This window comes from Antennarius striatus, chromosome 20 (genome assembly GCF_040054535.1).
Source record: "Antennarius striatus isolate MH-2024 chromosome 20, ASM4005453v1, whole genome shotgun sequence".
Lineage (NCBI taxonomy): Eukaryota > Metazoa > Chordata > Actinopteri > Lophiiformes > Antennariidae > Antennarius > Antennarius striatus.
Genome location: NC_090795.1, coordinates 15,043,512 through 15,067,492, shown reverse-complemented (window position 1 = coordinate 15,067,492; position 23,981 = coordinate 15,043,512). Strand labels below are relative to the sequence as shown.

Below are 23,981 nucleotides of genomic sequence, written 5' to 3'. Positions count from 1 at the left end.
GGCTGTTGTGGACCAGGAAGTAACAACGATTAGTCAGTATGAAGTGAGGAGGGCACTGAAGAGGATGAAGAGTGGAAATGCACTCGGTCCTGATGATATACCCATAGAGGTTTGGAAGTGTCTATGAGAGGTGGCAGTAGAGTTTCTGACTGGGTTGTTCAACAGGATCTTAGATAGTGAGAATATGCCTGAGGAATGGAGGAGAAGTGTGCTGGTGCCCATTTTTAAGAACAAGGGAGATGTGCAGAGTTGTGGCAACTACAGAGGAATAAAGCAGATGAGCCATACAATGAAGTTATGGGAAGAGTAGTTTAAGCTAGACTAAGTGCAGAAGTGAGCAGCAGTATGGTTTCATGCCAAAAAAAGAGTACTACAGATGCAGTATTTGCTTTGAGGATGTTGATAGAGAAGTACAGAGAAGGCCAGACTGAGCTGCATTGTGTTTTTGTAGATCTGGAGAAAGCTTATGACAGAGTACCCAGAGAGGAACTGTGGTATTGTATGAGGAAGTCTTGAGTGGCAGAGAAGTATATTAGAGCGGTGCAGGACATGTACTGTATGAGGACTGTAAGACAGTGGTGAGGTGTGCTGTAAGTGTGACAGAGGAGTTCAAGGTGGAGGTGGGACTGCATCAAGGATCAGCTCTGAGCCCCTTCTTGTTCGCTATGGTGATGTACAGGCTGACAGACGAGGCTAAACAGGAATCTCCATGGACTATGATGTTTGCAGATGAAATTGTGATCTGCAGTGAGAGCAGGGAACAGGTGGAGGAGAAGCTAGAGAGGTGGAGGTTTGTCCTCGAAAGGAAACGAATGAAGGTTAGGCAGAGTACATGTGTGTGAATGAGAGGGACCCAAGTGGAAGAGTGAGGTCACAGGGAGATCAAGAAGGTGGAGGATTTTAAGTACTTTGGGTCAACAGTCCAGAGCAATGGAGAGTGTGGACAAGAGGTGAAGAAGCGTGTACAGGCAGGATGGAACGGGTGGAGAAAAGTGTCAGGTGTGATGTGTGATAGAAGAGTTTCAGCTAAAATGAAAGGAAAGGCGTACAAAACTGTGGTGAGACCAGCGATGTTGTTTGGTCTAGAGACTGTCACTGAGGAAAACACAGGAGACAGAGCTAGAGGTAGCAGAGATGAAGATGCTGAGGTTGTCTTTGGGAGTGACCAGGATGGATTGGATCAGGAATGAGTACATTAGAAGGACAGCACATGTTAGAGGTTTTGGAGATAAAGTCAGAGAGGCCAGACTTCCTCATACAATACCACAGTTCCTCTCTGGGCACCCAATTGTAAGCTTTCTCCAGATCTACAAAAACACAACGCAGCTCCATCTGGCCTTCTCTGTACTTCTCTATCAGCATCCTCAAAGCAAATAATGCCTTTTGGCATGAAACCATACTGCTGCTTACAAATGCTCACTTCTGTCCTTAGTCTAGCTTCAACTACTCAATCTAAGTCGTTCTCATGATTTTTCTAAATTCAATTCTGTGTTTTTCAGATACAATCTACAACTGAGTGGTGGTCTGAAGAGAGAAAAGGCCTTAGAGCCAATACAGGTTGAAGAGGAGCAGGAGTGCCAAAGGCACTGTGAAGCCATAAAGACGGAAGACGGCATTGCTAATGAACAGTCAATGGAAAACCATACTCAGGCCAGAGACCAGGTTAGTCTATCAACATTATACAGTCTATTCTATAGTCTATATAGTGTATATGTAATCAATACCAATTGGAAATCCATGACTTTTTTCACAGACATGATATTTACTATTTCATAGGCTTATGTGCTTATCAATTTTTCATATTAGTATGGCATCACAGAACCTGTCGTTATGATACATGGTTGAATAAAAGTTTTGTTACATTTCTGCATTGCTTAAATGAAGAAACGCTGAGATGCTGACAATATTTTCTCGAACACAAGAGGGAAGGTGCATGACACATCATGCCTTTGAAGCATGCAGTACATGAAAAACATTGCTGCAAAGAGTATATCTCTCCTTATTGCATATGCAAGAATAGATAATGATTCATTACTGGTGTGAGACCCTGATTTTGTGATTATCAGAATGTTTTTGCCCTGCAGGGCATCATAATGTATCTCTGAGTCAAGCCTTACATAGTTATTGTTTAATTTCCTACTTTATTGTCTTTTCCTGCGAGACATGTTGAAGCTCCAGTCTTTCCTGGACCTATAGCGTCATGCTGGATTACCACCAGAATGGACCACAACAGGGGCATGTGCTTCTACCTGCAGGCTGATAAGGAAGAAATGTAGGCAGGGAGGAGTATAGCAGAGACTTATCGACTGATTAGCACAAGACTCTTCATACTCATCGCTAATGTTCAATCTCTGATGAATGAGATAGATGATCTCCTCAATCAAAAGGTCCCCTTTGATCCTAGGGGAAGGCACTCCACTTGACACACACATGACCTCAAGGTTTTGAGGCAGGTGAACGCCCACACTAAGACTCCTGTAGGCCTGTACAGAACAACTGACAGATATGCATACAGACTGCACTTCTTTCTTACAGGAAATTTCCTAAATCTTTTCAGTGCAAATATTTAATGTTACAACATCTCAACACCTACAGGTTACAGACAGGTGTGGCCTGTATATGTAGACTTTTTTGTTTTACAATTCAGTTTATGCAGCCTTTATTCAGGTGCGCTCAATAGTCCAAAATTTATGGTAATCAAGTTATTAGTACAGCTCAAATTCACCAAATGCATTTGTGTCAGGGGGCTGTGCAATCTTTGTGTGTGAATTTGTTGATCTGCTCTGTACTCATGTCACCTATTGCACCTCTGTCCATTCTGAAATAGGGATCCCTACTCTTCAAGAGAAGAGAAGGGATCTCTCTCTAACCAAGGTCATTGTTTAGAGAAAGGACTGAAGTGAGATGGAGTACCCACTTTGCTGCTTCCCAACATCAAGGGAGTGGAGGTTGAACAAACTGGCAATGCCAGATTCCCTGGCCTTTACATCAATTAGGGCAACTGCTTTTCCAACTGCTGTAATCTAGAATCTAGGTTACAACACAGACACTCGACAATGGCATTTTTTAATTACGCTAGTTTGCCTCTTTGATTCACGGCACACAAGTGTGCTGCAGCACAGCGGTTTGGAAACAATGAAAAAGGACATTTGCTGGGCTAAAATCCCTCCAGTAACAGTAAAAAAGCTCACCAGAGGCTGTACTTCATCAGACTACTGAACACACCTGACTCAAGGCTGTTGAAAGTATCTTCACCAGTGGCATCGCAGAACCCAACATAATGTCAGTTCTCAAACTGTATGCCATCAGGTGCAATATAAGATATACAATAACTATTTAGGTAGTATGTCTACATATGTTACATATCATCTCACTCTTTCATTCATTCATTCATTCATTTTCAATACCTGATTCATCCACTGTCGCCAGTCGCGGGGTTGCTAGATCCAGCACCCAGCAGACTTGGGGTGTGAGGGAGGGTGCACTCTGGGTGTGATGCCAGAAATATTCAATAGCTCATTGAATATTTCAGTATTCGTTTGTATATTTGCAGTATTCCCTGTATTATATTTGTACATGTGGCTTCCCTGTATGCAGACGATGGAATTTTTAGCTGCTCCTTTTCAGTCATTATTTGTTCTTTTTTTAATTTACTTTACATTACTTGTATTTGTTTGTCATTTTAAAGATAACTTTGAGAGATTTAAAAGAAGTCCACTGTACCCATACTACAACATACCAGTGGAAATGGTCATAAATTCTAACTGTAACACCAACTTACTTTTTGTTACTGTCAGGCTGAGGCAGACGTGCAGAATAAAGAACAAGTGCCTCAAAACATGGCTGCCTTACTGTGTTCTTGTGATAAAGAGAAGGACCTGGCAACACAGGTGAGAATACACCTAAGGTATACACTCCACAGATCAATATTACGGGGCTCCTCCCAATGTCTGTTGGAATGTTGTGCTGTAACACTCTCTTCGCTGCAGTTTCTGATTCTGAAAATCTCGTGCCGGCTGTAGGTGCTGAATGGATGACAGAATGCGAACAAGGTGACAATAAACATAAAACCAAACACAGCACTGAAAACGAGAGCATTGAGGACGGAGCTGTATGCGCCGCTATCTTGGCTAAAATCAATGCGCCTATGTCCTGGTGTACTGGGTCCATCTTGGCCAGATTGTTCTGTTACGAATCATCTAAATCAGCGGTTCCCAACCACCGGGTCGCAACCCAGTACCAATTTAGATACAGGGCAGCACAGAATGTTTGACTTTTTCTTCTTTTTTTTTATTATCAGTCTAAAAATATTTTATTTTGAAAAGCGCTGCTCTTGGAAGGTCTCAGACACGTGACAGGTTACCCACCGTTAGGAATGAGCGACTACACCACTATCTGTATCTGTATCTCTTCAACCATCTAAATTATCTGTATCCATATCTGTACTCAGAATGGGTGGGACTTAAACCAGAAGTGTGCTTTGGCCGGAAATAGGTGGGGCTTAAATCTGTACATTATTACATCCTGCTTTTAAGGGGTGATGTATTGTAATTTTCAGTGTTTGTCCGTTCGTCAGTCTGTCCATTCGTTTGTTAGTATGTCCACCGAATATCTTCGCAACTTTACTTGTGTGGCAAGTAAATCCAGGCTATAAGCAGGATGTGACTATATTACATAGTATTAATAATAAGTTTCAAGAACCACACTCAATTAAGGAATCCGAGATCGAGATCGCAATCTATTTATTTTATTATTTACGGTAATTTACCGTATTGGCCCGAATAGAAGACGACCCTGATTATAAGTCGACCCCCTCTTTTTCAAGACTTAAGTTTAAAAAAAGACTTTTTGAACACCAAATTTAATTTTTATACAGAAAATAATTACAGTACATCTCAAACAAATGATTATAAGAATATATTCGACTGAAAAAGCATGTTATTTTGCCTCATTCAAATCATGCAAAAACTGTCAATCACATCTTAGGCCCTGTCCACACGATGCCGGAACTTTTTGAAAACGCAACTTTCTTGTTGTGTTTACGCCTTCCGTCCACACGACAACGCAGATATCCGGAACAAAAATGCAACTTTTTGAAAACACTGGCCTAGGTGGATTTTTTTTAAAAACGCTGGGTCTGCGTTGTCGTGTGGACGGTGTATCCGTAACTTTTTAAAAACGCTGACGTCTTGCGACGAAAACCACTGTGACGTCATATTTATGGGCCCGTGTGTACATATGTGATGGACGTACGAAACCTTGTTGATGGCAGCGTTTTGCAGGAGTTTTGTGATAACAAAACACGGAAGATTCCTATTGGATAAAATTTGACTCAATACTGCCACCACATGGTTTGGCATGCTTATAGCCATCTTCGAAAACGCACTGATGCGTTTACGTGTGGACGGAGATTTTTTTGAAAACGCTGTCGTGTGGACGCAAATTGTTTTCGATGCGTTTTCAAAGAGTTGCGTTTTCAAAAAATCTGTCATCGTGTGGACGGGGTCATGAACATTTAAATATGTAAACTAAAGTGCAATCACATTAGTAAATGAATGGTGAGTGGCACCAACCTTGCTATCATCAGAGAACCGACCCACTTTTCTCCAGATTGTCGCTATGTTTCTCCATTTTCTGTTATCTCTTCTCTTATTTTCTTTTCTTATCTTTCTTACCGCTATTTTTATTTTTCTTCTTTGGGCTACTGCTATTTTTATTTTTCTTCTTCGTCACAGGGGGTTTGCTTTGGCCTGGGAAGTTAAGTTCAGCATTTGCTATGAAGATATCTATCGCCATCTAGCGTTGTGAATGGGTATAATGTCTAGACACCGAATGTAAGACAACCCCCACTTTATCAGTCTTTCAATGCAAAAAACATCGTCTTATATTCGGGCCAATACGGTAAATGTTTATGAACCCTCCCCATACTGATATTAAACCACCGTCTATCTATATTACCTTTTCCCACACTCTTATCAAGTGTTTAAAGCATTTTTGTGTCTCACGAAAGTCAGAGACTGATGGAACAAAGCGCACTTCCGGATTCCGTCAGCACAATAGAATGCACGTATTAAAAATCCGCAATGAGGTGGAGTCTCGAGTGTTAATGCACGAATGCACGAGGGTGCACTGTATTTAGAAACAGTTGCGATTATATGTTCACAATGATTATGGTATAATTAACAGTATGTGCATGATGAAGCAAACAAGAAATGTGATCATACATTAATAAGTCCAATTCTCTTATTTGGGGGGGTTTTGGGGGACGGTGCGTGTGAATTAAGGGGCATGGGTGTGATGGGTGCAGAGCTCAGCAGGGAGACAGCTGTGGGGAAAAAGCTGTTCCTGAACCTGGTGGTTTTTTTGTGGACGCTTCTGTAGCTTTAGTTGTTAAAGGGACAGTAAAGTCAAAATGAACCCGGGGTATTGTTTGAAGTACATAATTGAACAAACTTTTTGGTGCCATTATTTTTTTTATGATCAATGGAGACCTTGGACAAACGAAATATATCACAAGTTACGATGAGCTCCCTCAAAGCAGAAGTGACACAATGGTAATGGTAAGTAGTCACTATGATGATTGCATCACTTCTGCTGTGAATCCACATCAGCGCCATTATATAAATATATGGCAAGCAACAACACAACAAGCCAACATCATCACACTTATTTATCAAAAAATCAGCTCAAATGAAGATGTATCACTTTATTGATCATATTGTGCTGTAATGGCTGCCCTGACTGATGAAGCGACAGGTGTCGCCGATGATGCATGAACCCACGTGATGGTGCTGCTGCAGCACAGATTTTAAGGTTTCCTGACACCAGGGATGATGCCAGACATCTGGAAATTTTTCTTTTTCATAATGATAAACAAAATATAAATTACTTTAAAATGAGATTACTGTCCCTTGTGGTGGGGATTTCATTTTTCTTAAGGACAGGAGACAGTGTAAAATACAAGATATTTATTTGTCAATTCAAATCATGTTTAGGTTGAGTAGCAGTACAATAATATCATCAATAGGTTGAGTATGAGTCCAATAACATCATCGATGATATTGACAGACAGACAGGTTCAACAAACAGACAAGTTCAACAAATACTTATCTAAGCATGATGAGAGCTCTGGGGACGATGAAAAAGTCCTCCGGTGTGTTGTTGCAGAGTACTCTGGGTAGATGAAAACTTCAAATACAAACTAAAATAATGAATCACATATCTTTTTATACCCTAAAGGTGTGACTAGGGGGAGGTATTAACCTCGGCCATCTGCTTTCAACCAGTTCTTTATGGGCTCTCAGTTGGTACGTCATGACCTCCAGACGTTACCAAAAATATCAAGTCGACAGTTTCACAAAACTATTTGATGACATAACATAATCAGTCACGTGACCCCTGTGAGGATCTGCTGCAGACATTCTCTGGATGACCCTGTGCAGAAACATACATTCTAATTTCAGGTACAGTGTATGAAATGATCTGGCTAGCTGCTTCTGTCAGTGTCTAACTTCTTCAAGGATACCCACAGTCATGCAAGCATTTCCAAATATGGTCTAACAGGAATTATTTTCATGCAGCGTCTTCATGACCTCCAGACATCCTGGGGCCACCTTCACAAGCGCTGAATAATATGACACACACAACAATCCAGATCTTTGGTTCACTTAGATGATATTGTTTTACTATATTATTTTATTGTATTAAAAACTTTCCACCACATACCCCCCTTCCATGGCTTTTAAGCCATGGACCAAAACTGGGAAATTTAATAAAATGCAACAACCCAATTTTTAACAAAGATGGCTCAGATCTATGGCTACTATCTTACTATTCTTCACTACAGACGGAGGCGAAAACCCCGATGATTACATTCTTGGGGAAAAATTCCTCCGTGACCCTCACTGAGCGATCGCTTTCTTAGCCTGCAGAGAAGACAATCCAACCTTAGTAGCCTCCAAAACATTTGAACAGGATCCTTTCATCTATAGATGCATTATGACATTCTGATTACTAAAAAACAAAGATTACTGAAAAACTGAACAATATGTAGTAGTGAGTTTATGGATTATCACTGAAAACTTATTGGTGACACAAAGCTATCAGTCCTTCACAGTGTCCTCGTCCCGTACTTGGCTGCATGGCAATAAGGACATTCCCCCAGAGCTCAACCCCTAATGGTGTGAGGATCTCCCTGCTTCACTGACATCGAGACGAGTGGAATCTATACATCCACCCCCCTTTGTAGTCAGACTTCCCCTCACACAGGTGGGTGAGTTCTGGCAGGAGTCCCCACCGCCGCTGTGGGCGTTGTAGAGGGACGCCTCACTCATCTTTTCCTCTGGGATGAGTTGTTTGGATCTTTTCCTCTGGGATGAGTTGTCTGGATCTTTTCCTCTCAGACCAAAACAACCGACGTCCTCAACGACTCAACACACGATGTTCTCAGTTGAGGCCGTTGCCTTTGTTGGTTCCTCAGCCGAGGAACTCTCTGGGGTTGCAAGGGCTGCAACCTCTGTTTCCAGATCAGGGTCTGGAGTGGCACCTTCACCAGCCGGTGGAGGGAGAGCAGATCCTTGGTCGGCTCTGGCTGGTCTGGTAGATGAAGTGTGGCAACATGTGTCCCCCTTTCCCAGCAAACGGACTGCAGTTCCCGTTCGCTCAGTCACTTGGAAGGGACCTGTCCACCTAGGTTCAGAGCATTTTTGTTTTGTTACCTTCAGCCACAACACTTTCACACACATCCATTTCTCTGGAGACATCCGCCTGTTTTTCTGTGAGATGGGAGAAAGTGATAGTTAGTTGTCTCAGGCCTGGTGGGCCTTCAGCACCTTTGGCTGTCAATGGAGCTGTAGGAGCTGGAAAAGGTCTGTTAGTGTGAATCCAGCCTGTGGAAGAGTTCAGTGACGTCCAGGACCACTCCTTATCTCCCTTCTACTTCTGCTCTGTAGATTATTAACATCATTATGGGTCTCACTTATCTTTGGGGAATTGAATAACTGGAAACTGTGCTGTATCATCATCCCCATCATAGCCAGGAGGAGAAGAAGGAGCATTCCCCCCTTCCAGGGAATCCTTCCCCTGGCCTTCATCTTTGTCACTGAGAATGTCAATGGGTGCCTTTAAGCAATGCTTTAAATGACACCACGTATGGGGATCCTTTGACCTGCACTGCAGTGGAAGTGGCTCTCACCACCTCGTATGGACCCTCCCGTCGGGGGATGTTCCACTTCCGTCTGAACACCTTTATGTACACCAAGTCTCCTGGTGTCACTGAAGGTGAAGTCTCCTCACGGTCAGCTTTTGCCTGTAATGAGATAACATGAGCAGAGATGCTCCTGTGGATGTTAGTCATTTGTCTGACATAAGACTTCATGTCATTTGTCAAAATATCAAGAGAAGGTCCCGTAGCTGTTTTGTTAATTGGAGAAGGCATTGACCTGACGGTTAAAGCTTCATGTTTTTCAAAATCCCATTCACTCTCTCCACAATACCTTGACTTTGAGGATTGTACACACATCCAAATCTCTGCTTGATTCCTAACTTCTGCAACATGCATTTCACGATTTTATCCACAAACTCCTTTCCATTGTCTGAACTTATTCTTAGTGGAATCCCGAACCTCGGAACGATTTCACGGCACAGAAACTTTGCAACAGTTTCTGCATTTTTGTTTTTGGACGGTGTCGCTTCAACCCACCTGCTGAATCTATCAATCACCACCAACAGATACCTCTTCCCTTGCACTGGTCTCACCATATCAACATAGTCCATGACCAGGTGTAGAAAAGGTCCTTCAGATGCTGGAATATGTCCTGCAGGAGGTGTTTCCCCTTTTCGAATGTTACTTTTTAAGCATGTTTCACATCGGCCAATCACTTCATCAACTTGTTGTTGTAGTTTAGGAGCCCAAAAATTCCATTCTCGAATTTTTCTCATCACTTCGCCTCTAGACTCATGGCCTACCCCATGAGACTCATTGATCAGTAAAGGTAGGAGTCCACTAGGAGCAACAAATAGCCCCTCGTGGTTTCTCCACAATCCTTCAGCATCTTTAGAAGCTCCTCTTTGAAACCATAAATGGCATTCTGCTTCTGGAGCCTCTTCCTGTAACAATATCAAATCTTTACAAGTTATTTGTTCCTCAAGGTCCACAGCATGAGTTACCATTATAGCTTTATTGTTCACTGAAGCTGCACTTTTAGCTGCTTCATCTGCTGCTGTATTTCCTTTGGCAACCCATGAATCATTTTTCTGATGTGCAGCACACTTTATTATGGCTAAGGATCTTGGTTTCATCATTGCCATTAATAATTTCCTGATCTGATCACGGTGCTGAATGGGAGAGCCGTCAGTTTTTCTGAAACCTCTTCCCTTCCACGCTGCACCAAACAAATGACACACCCCATGTGCATAGGCAGAATCTGTGTAGATGTTAGCGTTTTTACCCTCTGCATACTCACATGCAGACGTCAAAGCCTTTAGTTCTGCCAACTGGCTGGAACACGGCTGCACACACTCTTCCATTCGAACAATCTCAGTTCTGCCATGTTTTAACTCAATAATTGCACAACCTGCTCTGAGTGCTTCCCCATCTCTGTAGCAGGAGCCGTCCACCAACAGAGTCATGTCGGCTGACTCCAAAGGGATAGCACTCAGGTCAGACCTTAGTTTAGCATATCTCTGCCTCAGCCACACAGTCATGTGGTTCTCCCTCAAACGGGAGTGGAATGGAGTCTGCTGGGTTCTTCACCCTGCAGATATGCAATGTCACATCCGGGTATTCAAGAAGTCGGTGATAGTCAGTCAACCGTTGTGAGGTTAACACAAATTTTCCTCTCTCAATTCAGTTTATCAACTTATGATGTGATAAAATCTCTATCGAATAGCCCATAGTAAGAGCTGAGGCTTTTTCATACAACAAATGAGCGGCAGCCAGGTGCTGATAGCTGTCTGGCAAACCTAGTTCTACCGGCGTTAGTGCAACAGAATAATAGGCAATTGGTTGAGCATGTACCTGTTTTCTGGCCTAACATCCCCACTGCATGTCCCTGACGACACGACACAAACAACTGGAACGGTTTCTCATGGTCTGGAAGGGTCAAAGCCGGCGTCTGCTGTAGCAAAGTTTTAATAGTCTCAAAAGCAGCGTGTCCCTCTGATGTCCAAAGTAATCTGCTTCGCAAATTTCCAGCTCCATTTTCGTTAATCATGTTTCTCAGAGGCTGGACAATAGCAGAATATCCATCAACCCATTCTGAACTGCACCACACCCTTTAACTTGGCAGGGATGACAGTGTTGAATGCTGAACTTAAGTCAACAAACAGCATCCTGGCGTAGGTGTAATTATAATTCAGTTGTGAGAGGACAGAGTGCAATGCTATGGACGCTGCTTCTTCTGTATTCCTTTACCTGCAGTAGGCTAATTGGTGTCGGTCCTGGGTGAGGGACAGACAGGATTTGAGAAGTGCCAGAACCGGCTGCTCTAAGCATCTAGTAATAATGAGGGTCAGTGTCACTGGACGGAAGTTGTTGAGGCACGTCAGCGTGGAAAAAGTTGTTCCTGAACCTGTGGTTTTTGTGCAGAGGCTTCTGTACTGGCACAAATGGAGGGTATTTGAAGCAGGTTAGAACAACAGCATGGACCAGTTGAATAAGTCCATCAGAACCCCTGCCAGCTCAAATGTTCTGAGCATATAGCATGTGCAGGGCCTGTAGCTTTACAGTATGTGTGTTGGTTTTCCTAAGCACTACTTCGACATCAGTGAGGGAGAGTGCTCAAAGTTGGTATTCGGTAGCCAGCACTAAATTAATTATAGGTCTTTGTTGTCCTTTTCAAAGTGAGCATAGAAGTTGTTAAGCTTGTTGAGGAAGGATGTACCAGAGGAAAGTGGGGAGCGGATTTTGGGGTTGTAGTCACTGATAGCTCAAATGCCTTGCCTCATGCATCAGGGGTTGAAGTTGGAGAAGTGCTGCTCAACCTTCAGCTTGTAGCTGTGCTTAGCCTTCTTGATGCACCATTTCAGGTCAGCCCTTGCTGTAATGTAGGCTTGTGCATCTCTCGATCTCTAGGCGGTATTGCAGGCCTTCAGTAGTAGATGGACCTCTCTGTGCATCCATGGCTTCTGATTAGGGTACATCAGGATCTGTTTTTGGGTGCCGATGCCATCTACAGTGGTGGAGATGTAGTCAATTACTGCAGAAGTGTAGCCCTCAATGTCTAGTGAATGGAGAGAATGGTTGCCTGAGAGAGGGGAGTCACCTTGTAAGCTTCAGGTATGCTTGAATAAACATGATCCAGTGTCTTGTCTCCTCTAGTGTGGCAGGAGACATGCTGATGAAATTTGGGGGAGACTGTCTTCAGGTTGGATTGATTATAGTCACCCTCAATAATAAAAGAAACCTCAAGGTGTGTTTTCTGCCGTTTGCTAATGGCTGCATATAGTACAGTGGTACCTCTACTTACGAAATTTCTTCCAGAACTTACTTTTCGTAAGTAGAGACGCGTTTTCCATGCAAATGCCCAAATCCGTTCCAAGCCCACAAAATTCCGACATAAATGTTACGTAAATGCATAATGTAAAAAACATAAAATAAAGAATAAAAATGATGGTCATTTATCTGTTAACTGCTGTCCTCATTGTTTTTTTGCCCTCTTTGGTTCATGCGCTCTTGCCTCACCATGCCGAACAACAGAGTGAATTCCAGTCCTCCTTTTGAACTTCTCCAACCACCCATGTGATGCCTTAAACTCCTTAAATGTCCTTTTTTTTAATAATGTGGTGATTGTAGATGCATTACGGACATATTCTTTGGTGAGATCAACCAAACACATCCCTTTTTCATGCTTTTCTATTATCTCTTACTTTGTTTGTATGGACAAAAAAACTTTTCTTCGTCTTTTCTTTTCCTCTTTTCCTCTTTTCTCCGTCACTTTCACGGGGTCCATAGCGAATACTTAAAAAGTACATGTCATGGGTCAAGGGCCGAATGACGAGGACGCTGCATAGACACCTATCTAGCTACACTGAAAGGTCCCTCTTAGCCAATGGGATGCCAGGAAGATGCTAGGTAATAGCCAATGGCAGACTAGCTATAAGAATGTTGCGTTCAGGAACCTTTGGGAGCTTCGAGTAGCAGCCCATACTGTATTTTTACCTTTCATAACGCGAAATGTGAGAACTCTGGGGAGGTAGTCAGGTCCACATCTTACCATGAGAAACTCCACATTTGGTGAGCAGTGTCTCTCGGTGATAGCAGAGTTGATGCACAAAGCATTTTTTATTTAAATGCACAAACCTTCACCTTACCGGAGCAGTCTGAAGTCCTGTCTGCCCAGTGAGTGCAGCATCCTGCTAACTCAATGGTACTGTCCGGGACATTGCTAACCATGTCTCAGTGAAGATTATGATATTTGAGTTCATAATCCGTTTATGTTGCTGATGCAGAGCCGTAGCTTGTTGATGTTGTTCAGAAGAGAGCTGGTATTGGCAAGAAAAGGGCTGGGTAAAGTGAGCCAGTGCTGTGTTCATAGTCCTCCGCACTCATGCCTTCTGTGTCTGTGTAGGTTCTCAGTTATCCAGGTCATGGTTATCCAAAGCTGTTTAAGTCAATCCACTGGACATTGAGAAAGTTCTTGAAGACGTTTCGTCTCTCATTCAAGAGACTTCTTCAGTTCTGAAGCTGGATGGTCATGTCCCAGCTGAAGAAGTCTTTTGGATGAGAGATAAAACGTCTTCAAGAACTTTCTTAACGTCCAGTGGATTGACTTAAACAGCTTTGGATATGCCTTTTGTGTTTACGGTCTCAAAGAGAGAAGAATGAGCAGCCTCCGGTGTCGTTTGCCTCGAAGATAGGCAGTAAAACTGTGAGAGTTTTGAGTTCCAATGTCCAAAAGCTCCTGTCTGCTGTAGGATGATAGGGCCGTGCTGTTCTGAGTAACCAGACCATTGAGGAGCAGGTAAAACAGGTAATTTACAAAATCTGGAAAGACATCTAAGGCCACATCTATGGTCTGGGTGTGGCAAGTCGGTTGGGGTCACAGGCAGTCTGTCATCAGGCCTCCACCCACAATCAAACTGTCGAACAAAGCAAAGGAACCAGCAGGTGGAGACAGCTCTCCGGTGTATGATCACCCAACACACCACACCTCAGCCCATCCACCATCTCCTAGCTGGATGGGCTGAGGGACGAGGGAGAATCACCATTATGAAAAGCTTTGCAGTAATTGATTCTTGGGCTAATAAAAGTTTGAATTTCCTTTTCCAGTGATTTAAAAATGTATTAAATTTCACTAAAAGGCGTAAATGGTAAAAGCTTGAATGAACTGCTGAATCAATTTGTTTGGCAATCTTTAGGTCCCTGTTAAGTGTAACCCCCAGATTTTTTATATTGGAATATATTGCTATGTCCAGGTTTTAATAGCAGATAGATTTGCAAGTCATCTGCATAGCAATGGAAAGACAGGTCATGTTTTGCTGTGACTGGTTTGAGTGGCATCATGTACAACAAAAACAGGAGATGCCCCAGAATGGAGCAATGAGGTACCCCACAAATGAGAGCTGCATTAGAACTTTCCAGCCATAACAAGAACAAAGTTTGCTGTCAGGTGAGGTGAACCACCACAATCAACTTAGAGGTTTTGTTGACAGAAGGATTGAGTGGTCCACTGTGTCAAAAGCTGCTGTTAGATCAAGTAACACAAGAGCAACAGGACATCTTGAGTTATCTTCACAATCTGCATTCATGGTGTCCGGCATTAAGTGATTCGCGTCTGAAGATTGATCAGCTATTCAAACTGAAAGTTTGGTTGCAGCCATAAAAAGACCTCTCGGAGAAGTCACATGGTTAGAAATTATTTTACTGATCTTAACAAAAACTTTTCTGCCAACTCTTCTTTTTCTACCAACCTGTTTTATCTGATCCATACTTGGTCAAAATTCAGAAGACACCCAGTTTTTTTCTTCTTGATGAAGTATTGAGCCCATAGACAAGACACGGGGTAGGTTTTGAGCTGCGACTGCAATCAGCTGTATGAATCCTTGATATTTTCTTTGATGGTTGCTGTTTTTAAAAAAAAAAAATTTCTTTAGATTTCAATGTGGCCACCATAGAAATGTATATTTCTGTATACAAAGGGCCAAAACTGTTTGTGTAAGTATACCATAGTAAAGGCAATACTAACTCAAAACATAACCTCAAATCACAAGGACACATTCAGTCCTCTGCTACTGTATATCATTTTGAGTGTGTGTCTGCCCACAGGGCCATACAGCAAGAGTTCACTTGATGTCAACAGAAGAGATTTGTCATCTGCGGGAGCAGAACAACATCCTGCAAACTTTGGTCAACCAAATGAAGAAGGACATGGATTCTCTCAACCACCTCCTGCTACTTCGTCCACAAACCATCAGACCACCAGCACAATCTACTGATATTTCCTCCAGCCTCATCTCAGCAGGTGGGGGCCTCTCTTTGGCACTGTCATAGTGAATCTTTTTAATGAACCACTAAATTGTATTATTATATGTCTTGTGTGGAAGCACAATGAGAATAGCTTGCCTCACAGCAAGAAGGTTCCTGTTTCTGTGTGGAGTTTGCAAGTTATTTATACAGCTGGATAGTACAGTGGTTAAATTAACTGAGTTGAATGTAGGAGATCATGGATTCAAATCCCAGTCAGAGCAAGCACTATCCAGTAGAGTTAGGGTTACTCAACTTACTCGAATGAAGGAGGGTGTGGTTTCAAATCCCGGTCATGAGCTCACACAATAATGACAGAGTTATACTGGCCCGAGTCAACAAAGTCTGAGTGGGTTCCTAGGGAACCAAGGCAATGTGATGAGAAAAGGGTTACTGGGACAACACGCATGGGCAAGGGCGGAGAATACGGAGTTGTCGGATACTACTATATGAGTAATCGCTGGGAGAGGGGATATATGGGGCAGATGTGGGATCAATGGATGCTTCAAAACCACAATCAAGGCTAACAAAGAAACACCTGTTAGCCCAGTGTTCCAACATCCGTAACCGAAAACTACTATCACAACTAGAGATCGGTAAAATACTACACAATGCTACAGCAAGGGGGAGCCAGGATGACAGGCCAGTGGGGGGATTTCACCCCAAGCCCTAACAGATATACAGGTAGACAGCCTCAATACAAGAGCTGCTGACCCGAGAAGGAAGATCGTGACCCAAGTGGAAGCCTCCGACGAATACCAAAGCTGAGTTGTCAAGTATCTACTAGAAGATGTGAATGCTGCAGTTAGAACCACCCCCACAGGGAGACCAATAAGCTGATTCACAGTGCAGCAACAGTAATCCTCGAAATGCTGGGATACAATATCAACACAGGGCATAACAAGCCATACCCTCCGCGGAAAACAAATGTGGCTGGATGGTATCAAGAAGAAGCAAGATTATTAGAACTGATAGTTTAACAGTATACAGGGGGGTCAAATTTTTATGAGATCTGTCACAGGGAGCAGGATTTGGACCCAAATGCAGGACACCAGTTTGAGAGATTGTCATCAATATTTTAATGAAAACAAAGAAAAGCAAAGCGATCAGCAAGGAAACACAAGAAACGCAGAAGTGCAAAAACAACTTGGCAACAACCGAAAGAATAAATTGGCTTATAAAGCCCCAGGGTAATCAGCCCAATCGGGTCCAGGTGTGGAGACAAGCGACAGGTGTGGAGACGAGGCTCCGCCCACAAGTTTGGTCTCTCCTCCTGCAACACACCAGCACAGCAACACCGAACCGTACCAAAGGTCAATGCTTGCTTTAGTCTTGCAGCAAAATCTTTTAAAATATATTTTATATTGCATACATGTGACATCACCAGCCCTTTCTGGGAACGAAGCTGTGCTGTTAGAGTGGAAGAGTCTTGAGCTGTTTCATTATTTCTCACCACTTACAACTTAATAGCAATGTTATAAAACACCAGATTAGTGGAGGTCCAGACAGTAAACTGCACTCTCGTTACTTGCAGTTAATGCATTCAGGAACCACACGTAAATAACAAATTCCGCGATATAGCGACAAATTATTTTATTATTTACGGTAATTTAAACATTTATGAACCCATACTGAGATTAAACCACCGTCTATCTGTATTACTTTTTCCCACACTCTTATCGACTGTCTAAAGCACTTTTGACTCACCGAACGTAGCGCACTTCTGGATGCCTTTAACCAATAGAATGCACGTACGATATCACGTGACTACTTACCAAAAATCCGTGATGAGGTAAAGTGGCGAGTGTGGATGCGCGTATGCACGAGGGCGCACTGTACTGAATAGGCCATCAGAGGAAAACAGTGCAAAGGAAGATAGAGGGCATGAGATTGTGATGTCTGAAGAGAGACTCATCAGTTCTGACAAAACCCAAAGGTTCTCAACAATTGGACTCGACAGAAGCTGGTAAGCCCTGAACCAACATGCATGTGTGATGGAAACCAACCCCAGAGAGGCTGCCAGAACCCAGCAGGGTCAGGCTAGCAGAGTACCCCCAACCCCGGGCAGCCAGGGGCACCCAAAAGCCATCACCTGAAGAGCCACAGGCGGCACCAAGAACGACGTAGACCAGGAGACCAAGAGGAGGCAGCGGCCGCCACCACCAGGGCGCCTAGTCTTCCTGACGCCAACATCAGGAAGAAGGAAAAAAAAAGTTCAAATGTTGAAAGAACAGCTGGAACATATGTGGACGGTCAAATTTAACGTGGTCCCAGTGGTACCAAGATACTCTAAGATACTGCGCAAAACCCTCAGACTCCCAGACTTCTGTTAGAGGACCCGAGCTTGAGGATGACAGGCACAGATACCACCACCCTAAAAGAGTGAGGGGGACATTTTATATATATATATATATATATATATATATTTTTTTTTTATTTTATTTTTTTTTTTTTTTTTATATATATTTTTTTTTTTTCATATAAAAAAATATATTTAATATGAAAAAAAAAAACAGTCCCTCTCACCCTTGTGGGGTGGTATCTGTGTGTCTACTTCAAGCTCGGGTCCTCTACCAGAGACCTGGGAGTCTGAGGGTTCTGCGCAGTATCTTAGCTGTTCCTAGGACTGCGCTCTTCTGGACTGAGGCTTCAGATGTCGTTCCAGGAATCTGCTGGAGCCACTCTTCCAGTTTGGGGGTCACTGCCCCAAGTGCTCCTACTACCACGGGGACCACGTTAGCCTTGACCTTCCACATATGTTCCAGCTGTTCTTTCAACCCTTGATACTTCTCAATCTTTTCGTGTTCCTTCTTCCTGATGTTGGCGTCAGCTGGAATCGCCACATCTATCACCACTACTCTCTTCTGCTTTTTGTCCACCACCACTATGTCCGGTTTGTTAGCTAGCAGCTGTTTGTCAGTCTGGAAGCTGAAGTCCCACAGGATCTTAGCCTTGTCGTTCTCAACCACCTTTGGTGGTATGTCCTATTGGGATTTGGGTACTTCTAGTCCATACTGGGTACGGATGTTCCTGTATACTATCACAGCTACTTGGTTGTGCCTTTCCATGTATGCTGAGCTGGCTAGCATCTTACACCCTGCTACCACATGCTGGACTGACTCTGGGGCGTCTTTACATAGCCTGCACCTTGGGTCACATCTACTGTGGTAGATATTGGCCTCTATTGCTCTTGTACTTAGGGCCTGTTCTTGTGCTGCCATGATCAGTGCCTCTGTGCTGTCTGTCAGTCCAGCTTTATTCAGCCATTGGTAGGTCTTCTTGATATCAGCCACTTCCTCTATCTGACAGTGGTACATGCCGTGTAGGGGCTTGTCCCTCCACGTTGTCTCCTCCTTCTCCTCTTTCTCCTCAGGTTTCTGCTGTCTAAGGCATTTGCTGAGCAGTTCATCTGTTGGGGCCATCTTCCTGATGTACTCTTGGATTTTCGATGTTTCATCCTGGACAGTGGCCCTGATGCTTGCTACTCCTCGGCCTCTCTCTTTCCGCTTAGTGTACAGCCTCAGGGTGCTGGACTTGGGGTGAAACCCTCCATGCGTGGTGAGGAGCTTTCTAGTCTTAATATCTGTGGCTTCTATCTCTTCCTTTGGCCAGCGTATGATCCCAGCAGGGTATCTGATGACTGGCAGTGCATACATGTTGATGGCTCGGACCTTGTTCTTGCCATTCAGCTGACTTCTCAGGACTTGCCTTACTCTCTGGAGGTATTTGGCTATGGATGACTATGATGCTATTAGCCTGTGGGATTCCAAGGTATTTTTGTAGCTGTACTTGATATCTTCTATCCTGCCCCTTGGTAGGTCAACCTCTTCAGTTCTGATCATCTTGATATCAGAATCAGAATCAGAAAAGGTTTTATTGCCAAGTACAGTAAAAATTACTGTCGAGGAACTTGATGCGGTGTAGGTGCATAGAAAGGCGGAGGAGAATAGTAGTGAGTGAGGAATAGGATAAGAATACAAAAACTATTTACAATTCACATTACGGTGTGTTTAGATACTGTATAAGGATGGTGATTGCAGGTGAAGAAAATAAGTCCAAACAGTAAACTGTCTTTGCAGAGTGGTGAGGGGCGGATGGTTACCTGGGGGGGGGGGCATTGTTCATGAGGCTGACTGCAGTGGGGAAGAAGCTGTTTTTATGGCGTGAGGTCCTGGTCCGGATGGACCGTAGCCTCTTGCCGGAGGGGAGGGTCTGGAAGAGGTTGTGGCCGGGATGAGAGGGGTCAGCGGCAATCCTGGCTGCACGACTGCGGGTCCTTGTGTCACACAGTTCCTGGAGATGTGGGAGGCTCCAACCGATCACCTTCTCCGCAGAACGGATGACACGCTGCAGCTTGGCCTTGTCCCTGGCCGTGGCTGCAGGAAACCACACTGACATTGAGGATGTGAGGATGGACTGAATGGTGGCAGTGTAGAAGTTCACCAGCATCTTCACAGAGAGGTGAAACTTCTTCAGCTGCCGCAAGAAGTACATCCACTGCTGAGCCTTCTTGGTGAGGGAGCTGATGTTCTGGTCCCATTTGAGCTCCCGGGTGATGGTGGTGCCCAGGAAGTGGAAGGACTCCACAGTGTTCACTAGAGTGTCACAGATGATGACGGGGGGTAAGGCAGGAGGGTCTTTCCTGAAGTCCACTATTATCTCCACTGTTTTGAGAGCGTTGAGCTCCAGGTTTTTCCTGCTGCACCATGATACCAGCTGCTCCAACTCACTTCTGTAGGCTGACTCATCCTAATCAGAGATGAGGCCGATGAGGGTGGTGTCGTCAGCAAACTTCAGGAGTTTGACAGATTGGTGACCAGATGTGCAGCAGTTAGTGTACAGGGAGAAGAGCAGAGGGGAAAGAACGCAGCCTTGAGGGGAGCCAGTGCTGATAGTCCGGGTGTTGGAGACATGCTTCCCCAGCCTCACGAACTGCCGTCTGTCTGTCAGGAAGTCTGTGATCCACCTGCACATGGAGTCGGGCACATTCAGCTCGGAGAGCTTGTCATGGAGCAGAGCTGGGACAATCGTTTTGAAAGCAGAGCTGAAGTCCACAAACAGAATCCTGGCGTAGGATCCTGGGGAGTCCAGGTGCTGGAGGACACAGTGTAGCGCCATGTTTACAGCATCGTCTACAGATCTGTTGGCTCTGTAGGCGAACTGTAGAGGGTCCAGGAGGTTGCCAGTGATGTCTTTGAGGTGGGTCAGGACAAGGCGCTCAAAGGACTTCATGACCACAGATGTCAGAGCGACGGGTCTGTAGTCGTTAAGTCCTGTGATCCTTGTCTTCTTGGGGACTGGGACAATGGCTGAAGTCTTGAAGCACGCTGGTACGTGACAGGTCTCCAGTGAGGTGTTTGCTTCAAGGTGGAGGGAGAGGCGGAGTCTGGGCCTGCAGCTTTGTGGTGGTTGAGTCGTTGGAAGAGACTCCTCATCTCTCCTTCTTTGATAAGGAGAGGTGTGGGGAGGGGGGGTGGCGCTGAGGTGTGGGGCTGTGAAGGACCCAATGAGACAGTGGGGGAGGGGATGGGGCTGCTGACCAGTGGCTGGTCATTGATAGTGATGGGGGCGTCAGGTATGTCCCATTGTCTTTCAAAACGACAGTAATAGTCGTTAAGGCTGTTGGCCAGACGTTGGTTGTTGACAGAGTGGGGGGCTCTAATTGTAATTGTAATTGTACCCTGGGGCTTGTAATTGGTGATTGCTTTGAGCCCTTTCCAGACAGAAGCAGAGTCGTTAGCTGAGAATTGTTCTTCCATTCTCTTACCATATGCAGATTTGGCTCTTTTCACCTCCTTACCAAATCTGTACTTGGCGTCCTTGTATCTGTGTCTGTCCCCACTTCTGAATGCAGCCTCCTTCTCTGACCTGAGCCTTCTGAGTGTGGCTGTGAACCAGGGTTTGTCGTTGTTGTAGCTAACCCTGGTGCGTTTTGGGATGACGCTGTCCTCACAGAAGGTGATGTAGGACGTCACAGTGTCCGTGTACTCATCCAGGCTGTTGGTGGCAGACCTAAACACATCCCAATCTGTGCAGTCCAAGCACTCCTGAAGTTCTTCCACTGCATCACTGGTCCACTTCTTGGATGTCCTTACAACAGGTTTGCAGAGCTTTAATTTCTGCTTGTAGGCAGGAATCAGATGCACCATGACGTGGTCGGACTGGCCCAGTGCAGCGCGGGGAACAGCGTGGTGCGCACCGCTGATTGTGGAGTAGCAGTGGTCCAGGATGTTCCCTTCTCTGGTGGGGAACTTGATGAGCTGCTTGAACTTTGGGAGGTCTTGGGAGAGATTACCTTTGTTAAAATCCCCGGGACGCCTCCTAGGGAGGTGTTTCTGGCACGTCCAGCTGGGAGGAGACCTCGGGGCAGACCCAGGACCAGGTGGAGGGATTATATCTCAACACTGGCCTGGGAACGCCTTGGGATCCCCCAGTCAGAGCTGGTGGATGTGGCCGGGGAAAGGGAAGTTTGGGGCTCCCTGTTGAAGCTGCTGCCCCCGCGACCCGACTACGGATAAGCGGTGGAAGATGGATGGATGGATGGATGGAAAATCCCCGAGGACAGTAACCAAGGCATCCGGGTGTGCACGTTCTACTCTCAGTATCTCGTCGGTCAGCGCGCGCTGTGCCTCACGCACGTTAGCTTCCGGCGGGATGTAAACACCGACGAGAATGAATGAGGAGAACTCGCGGGGCGAGTAGAAGGGCTTGCAGTTGATGATGAGGGCTTCCAGGTCTGGGGAACAGTGCTGAGTTAGTACTGTCACATCGTTGCACCAGCCGTTGTGGATGTAAAAGCAAATTCCACCTCCTTTCGTTTTGCCGGAAAGCGGCATGTTCCTGTCCGCTCTGTAGATATCGAACCCGCACAGGTGAAGCGCAGAGTCCGGAATGAGATCGCACAGCCACGTTTCCTTGAAGCACAAAACGCAGGACGCGGAAAAATCCCTGTTCGTGTTTAGCAGCAGGCTCAGCTCGTCCATTTTGTTGCAGAGTGAGCACACATTAGAGAGGAATATCCCAGGGAGCGCTGTGCTTAGTCCAAGCCGGCGGAGACGCACCAGCGCACCTGAGCGCTTTCCTCTTCTGTGGCGTCTCACCTTGCTGCGAGCTTCCTTGGTCAGAATTGGCAATAAAACTGCAGTTCAGGCCAGGAAAGTCAGAAATAAATCCTCCGGAGTAGTAGCTCTGATGGCCATGAGAGCTTCCTTGGAGTTGTAGCCATAAGCGTGGCAGAAAACCGAATTAAAGCTCAAAAGAAGAAAAACGAGGGCGCACCGAAACACCGAGGCGGCCATCCCCGGCGCGCCATCAGTGATATGTATGTACAGTATATATGTATATATGTGTGTGTGTGTGTGTGTATATATATGTGTATATATATATGTATATGTGTGTGTGTGTGTGTGTGTGTATATATATATATATATATATATGTATGTGTATATGTATATGCACTTGCGCATCAACACTTCACCTCATCGCAGATTTTTGGTAGGCAGTCACGTGATACCTATATACACATTATATTGGCTGACGGCATCCAGAAGTGTGCTATGTTCCGTGAGTCTCGGACTTACATAAGACACAAAAGTGCTTTAAACAGAATTAGTTAATCAAGTGTGGTTCCTGGAACGCATTACCTGCGCTGAACGAGGGTGCACTGTATGCAGGTTTGATTCATTTCTGTGTAGTTTCTCCATGAAATACCATGTCTGTAGCTGCCTAAATTGGTCTGACTTCCACATTTTCAGTATTGTCTCCGTTTCCACATATTTTTAATACGTGCTGATCTGGAGTTCCTGTTGAGCAAGTGAGAGAGCAGGATGCACATCGAAAGAACTCCCAGGTGTTGCAACCAATTTTCATGTTTAATACTTTTCTTCCACATTGTTATACCTTCGTATTGTATGAGCAAGCATACCATACTGCAGTTGTTATGTAACAAACCACCAATGATCTGTCCATCAATCTCTTTTAATTTTTAATTAAATTAAATTTTTTTGTTTAAATTTTGCCTTTTTTAATCAATTTTCTTTATGAAGTTTCTTTTTTTGTTTTTTGTTTGTATTTGTTTTTGCGTGTTATGGGCACAAAGTATTAAATGTGAGCTCGTAGCTCGTGAGCTGACAGCTCACTCCTTAGCAATGCCAAGGTGCCTTTCAGCAAGGCATAGAACCCCAAAAAGTGCACCCAGAGCACTGCGACGTAGGTGCCACTCACGCTACTATGTCTCCATGATAATCACATGGTGACAGGCCCTTCATCCAATGATGAGGCTTTAATGTCAGAGTAATTTTCATTGAAGACTTTAGCTGTGATCATGTAAGCTGTGACAATTCTAGCTTTTTGTGGAATGTTTGTCTGAATTTCTCTATTTTTGTGTTCTTTCGAATCGATGTTCAGATGGTTTGGATTTGAAGAAAAATGTCAACACTTCATCCTCGGCAAAGCAAGAAGTCAGAAGTCACATCACAGGACAGGTACCAAATGAAATCAGTTAATTGGTTTAAATCTA

General features: G+C 44.4%; 1 protein-coding gene across 3 annotated transcripts in view; it reads left to right on the top strand.

The window, feature by feature from the left end:
* Positions 1-23,981, top strand: part of ccdc57 (coiled-coil domain containing 57) — a 75,428-nt gene that overhangs the window by 32,334 nt on the left and 19,113 nt on the right. For all 3 annotated transcript variants that reach the window (XM_068304111.1, XM_068304112.1, XM_068304113.1), the window contains 4 exons: positions 1,500-1,662; positions 3,798-3,890; positions 15,266-15,461; positions 23,870-23,946. In XM_068304111.1, the coding sequence (XP_068160212.1) occupies positions 1,500-1,662; positions 3,798-3,890; positions 15,266-15,461; positions 23,870-23,946 (529 nt within the window). The remainder of the gene's footprint in view (positions 1-1,499; positions 1,663-3,797; positions 3,891-15,265; positions 15,462-23,869; positions 23,947-23,981) is intronic.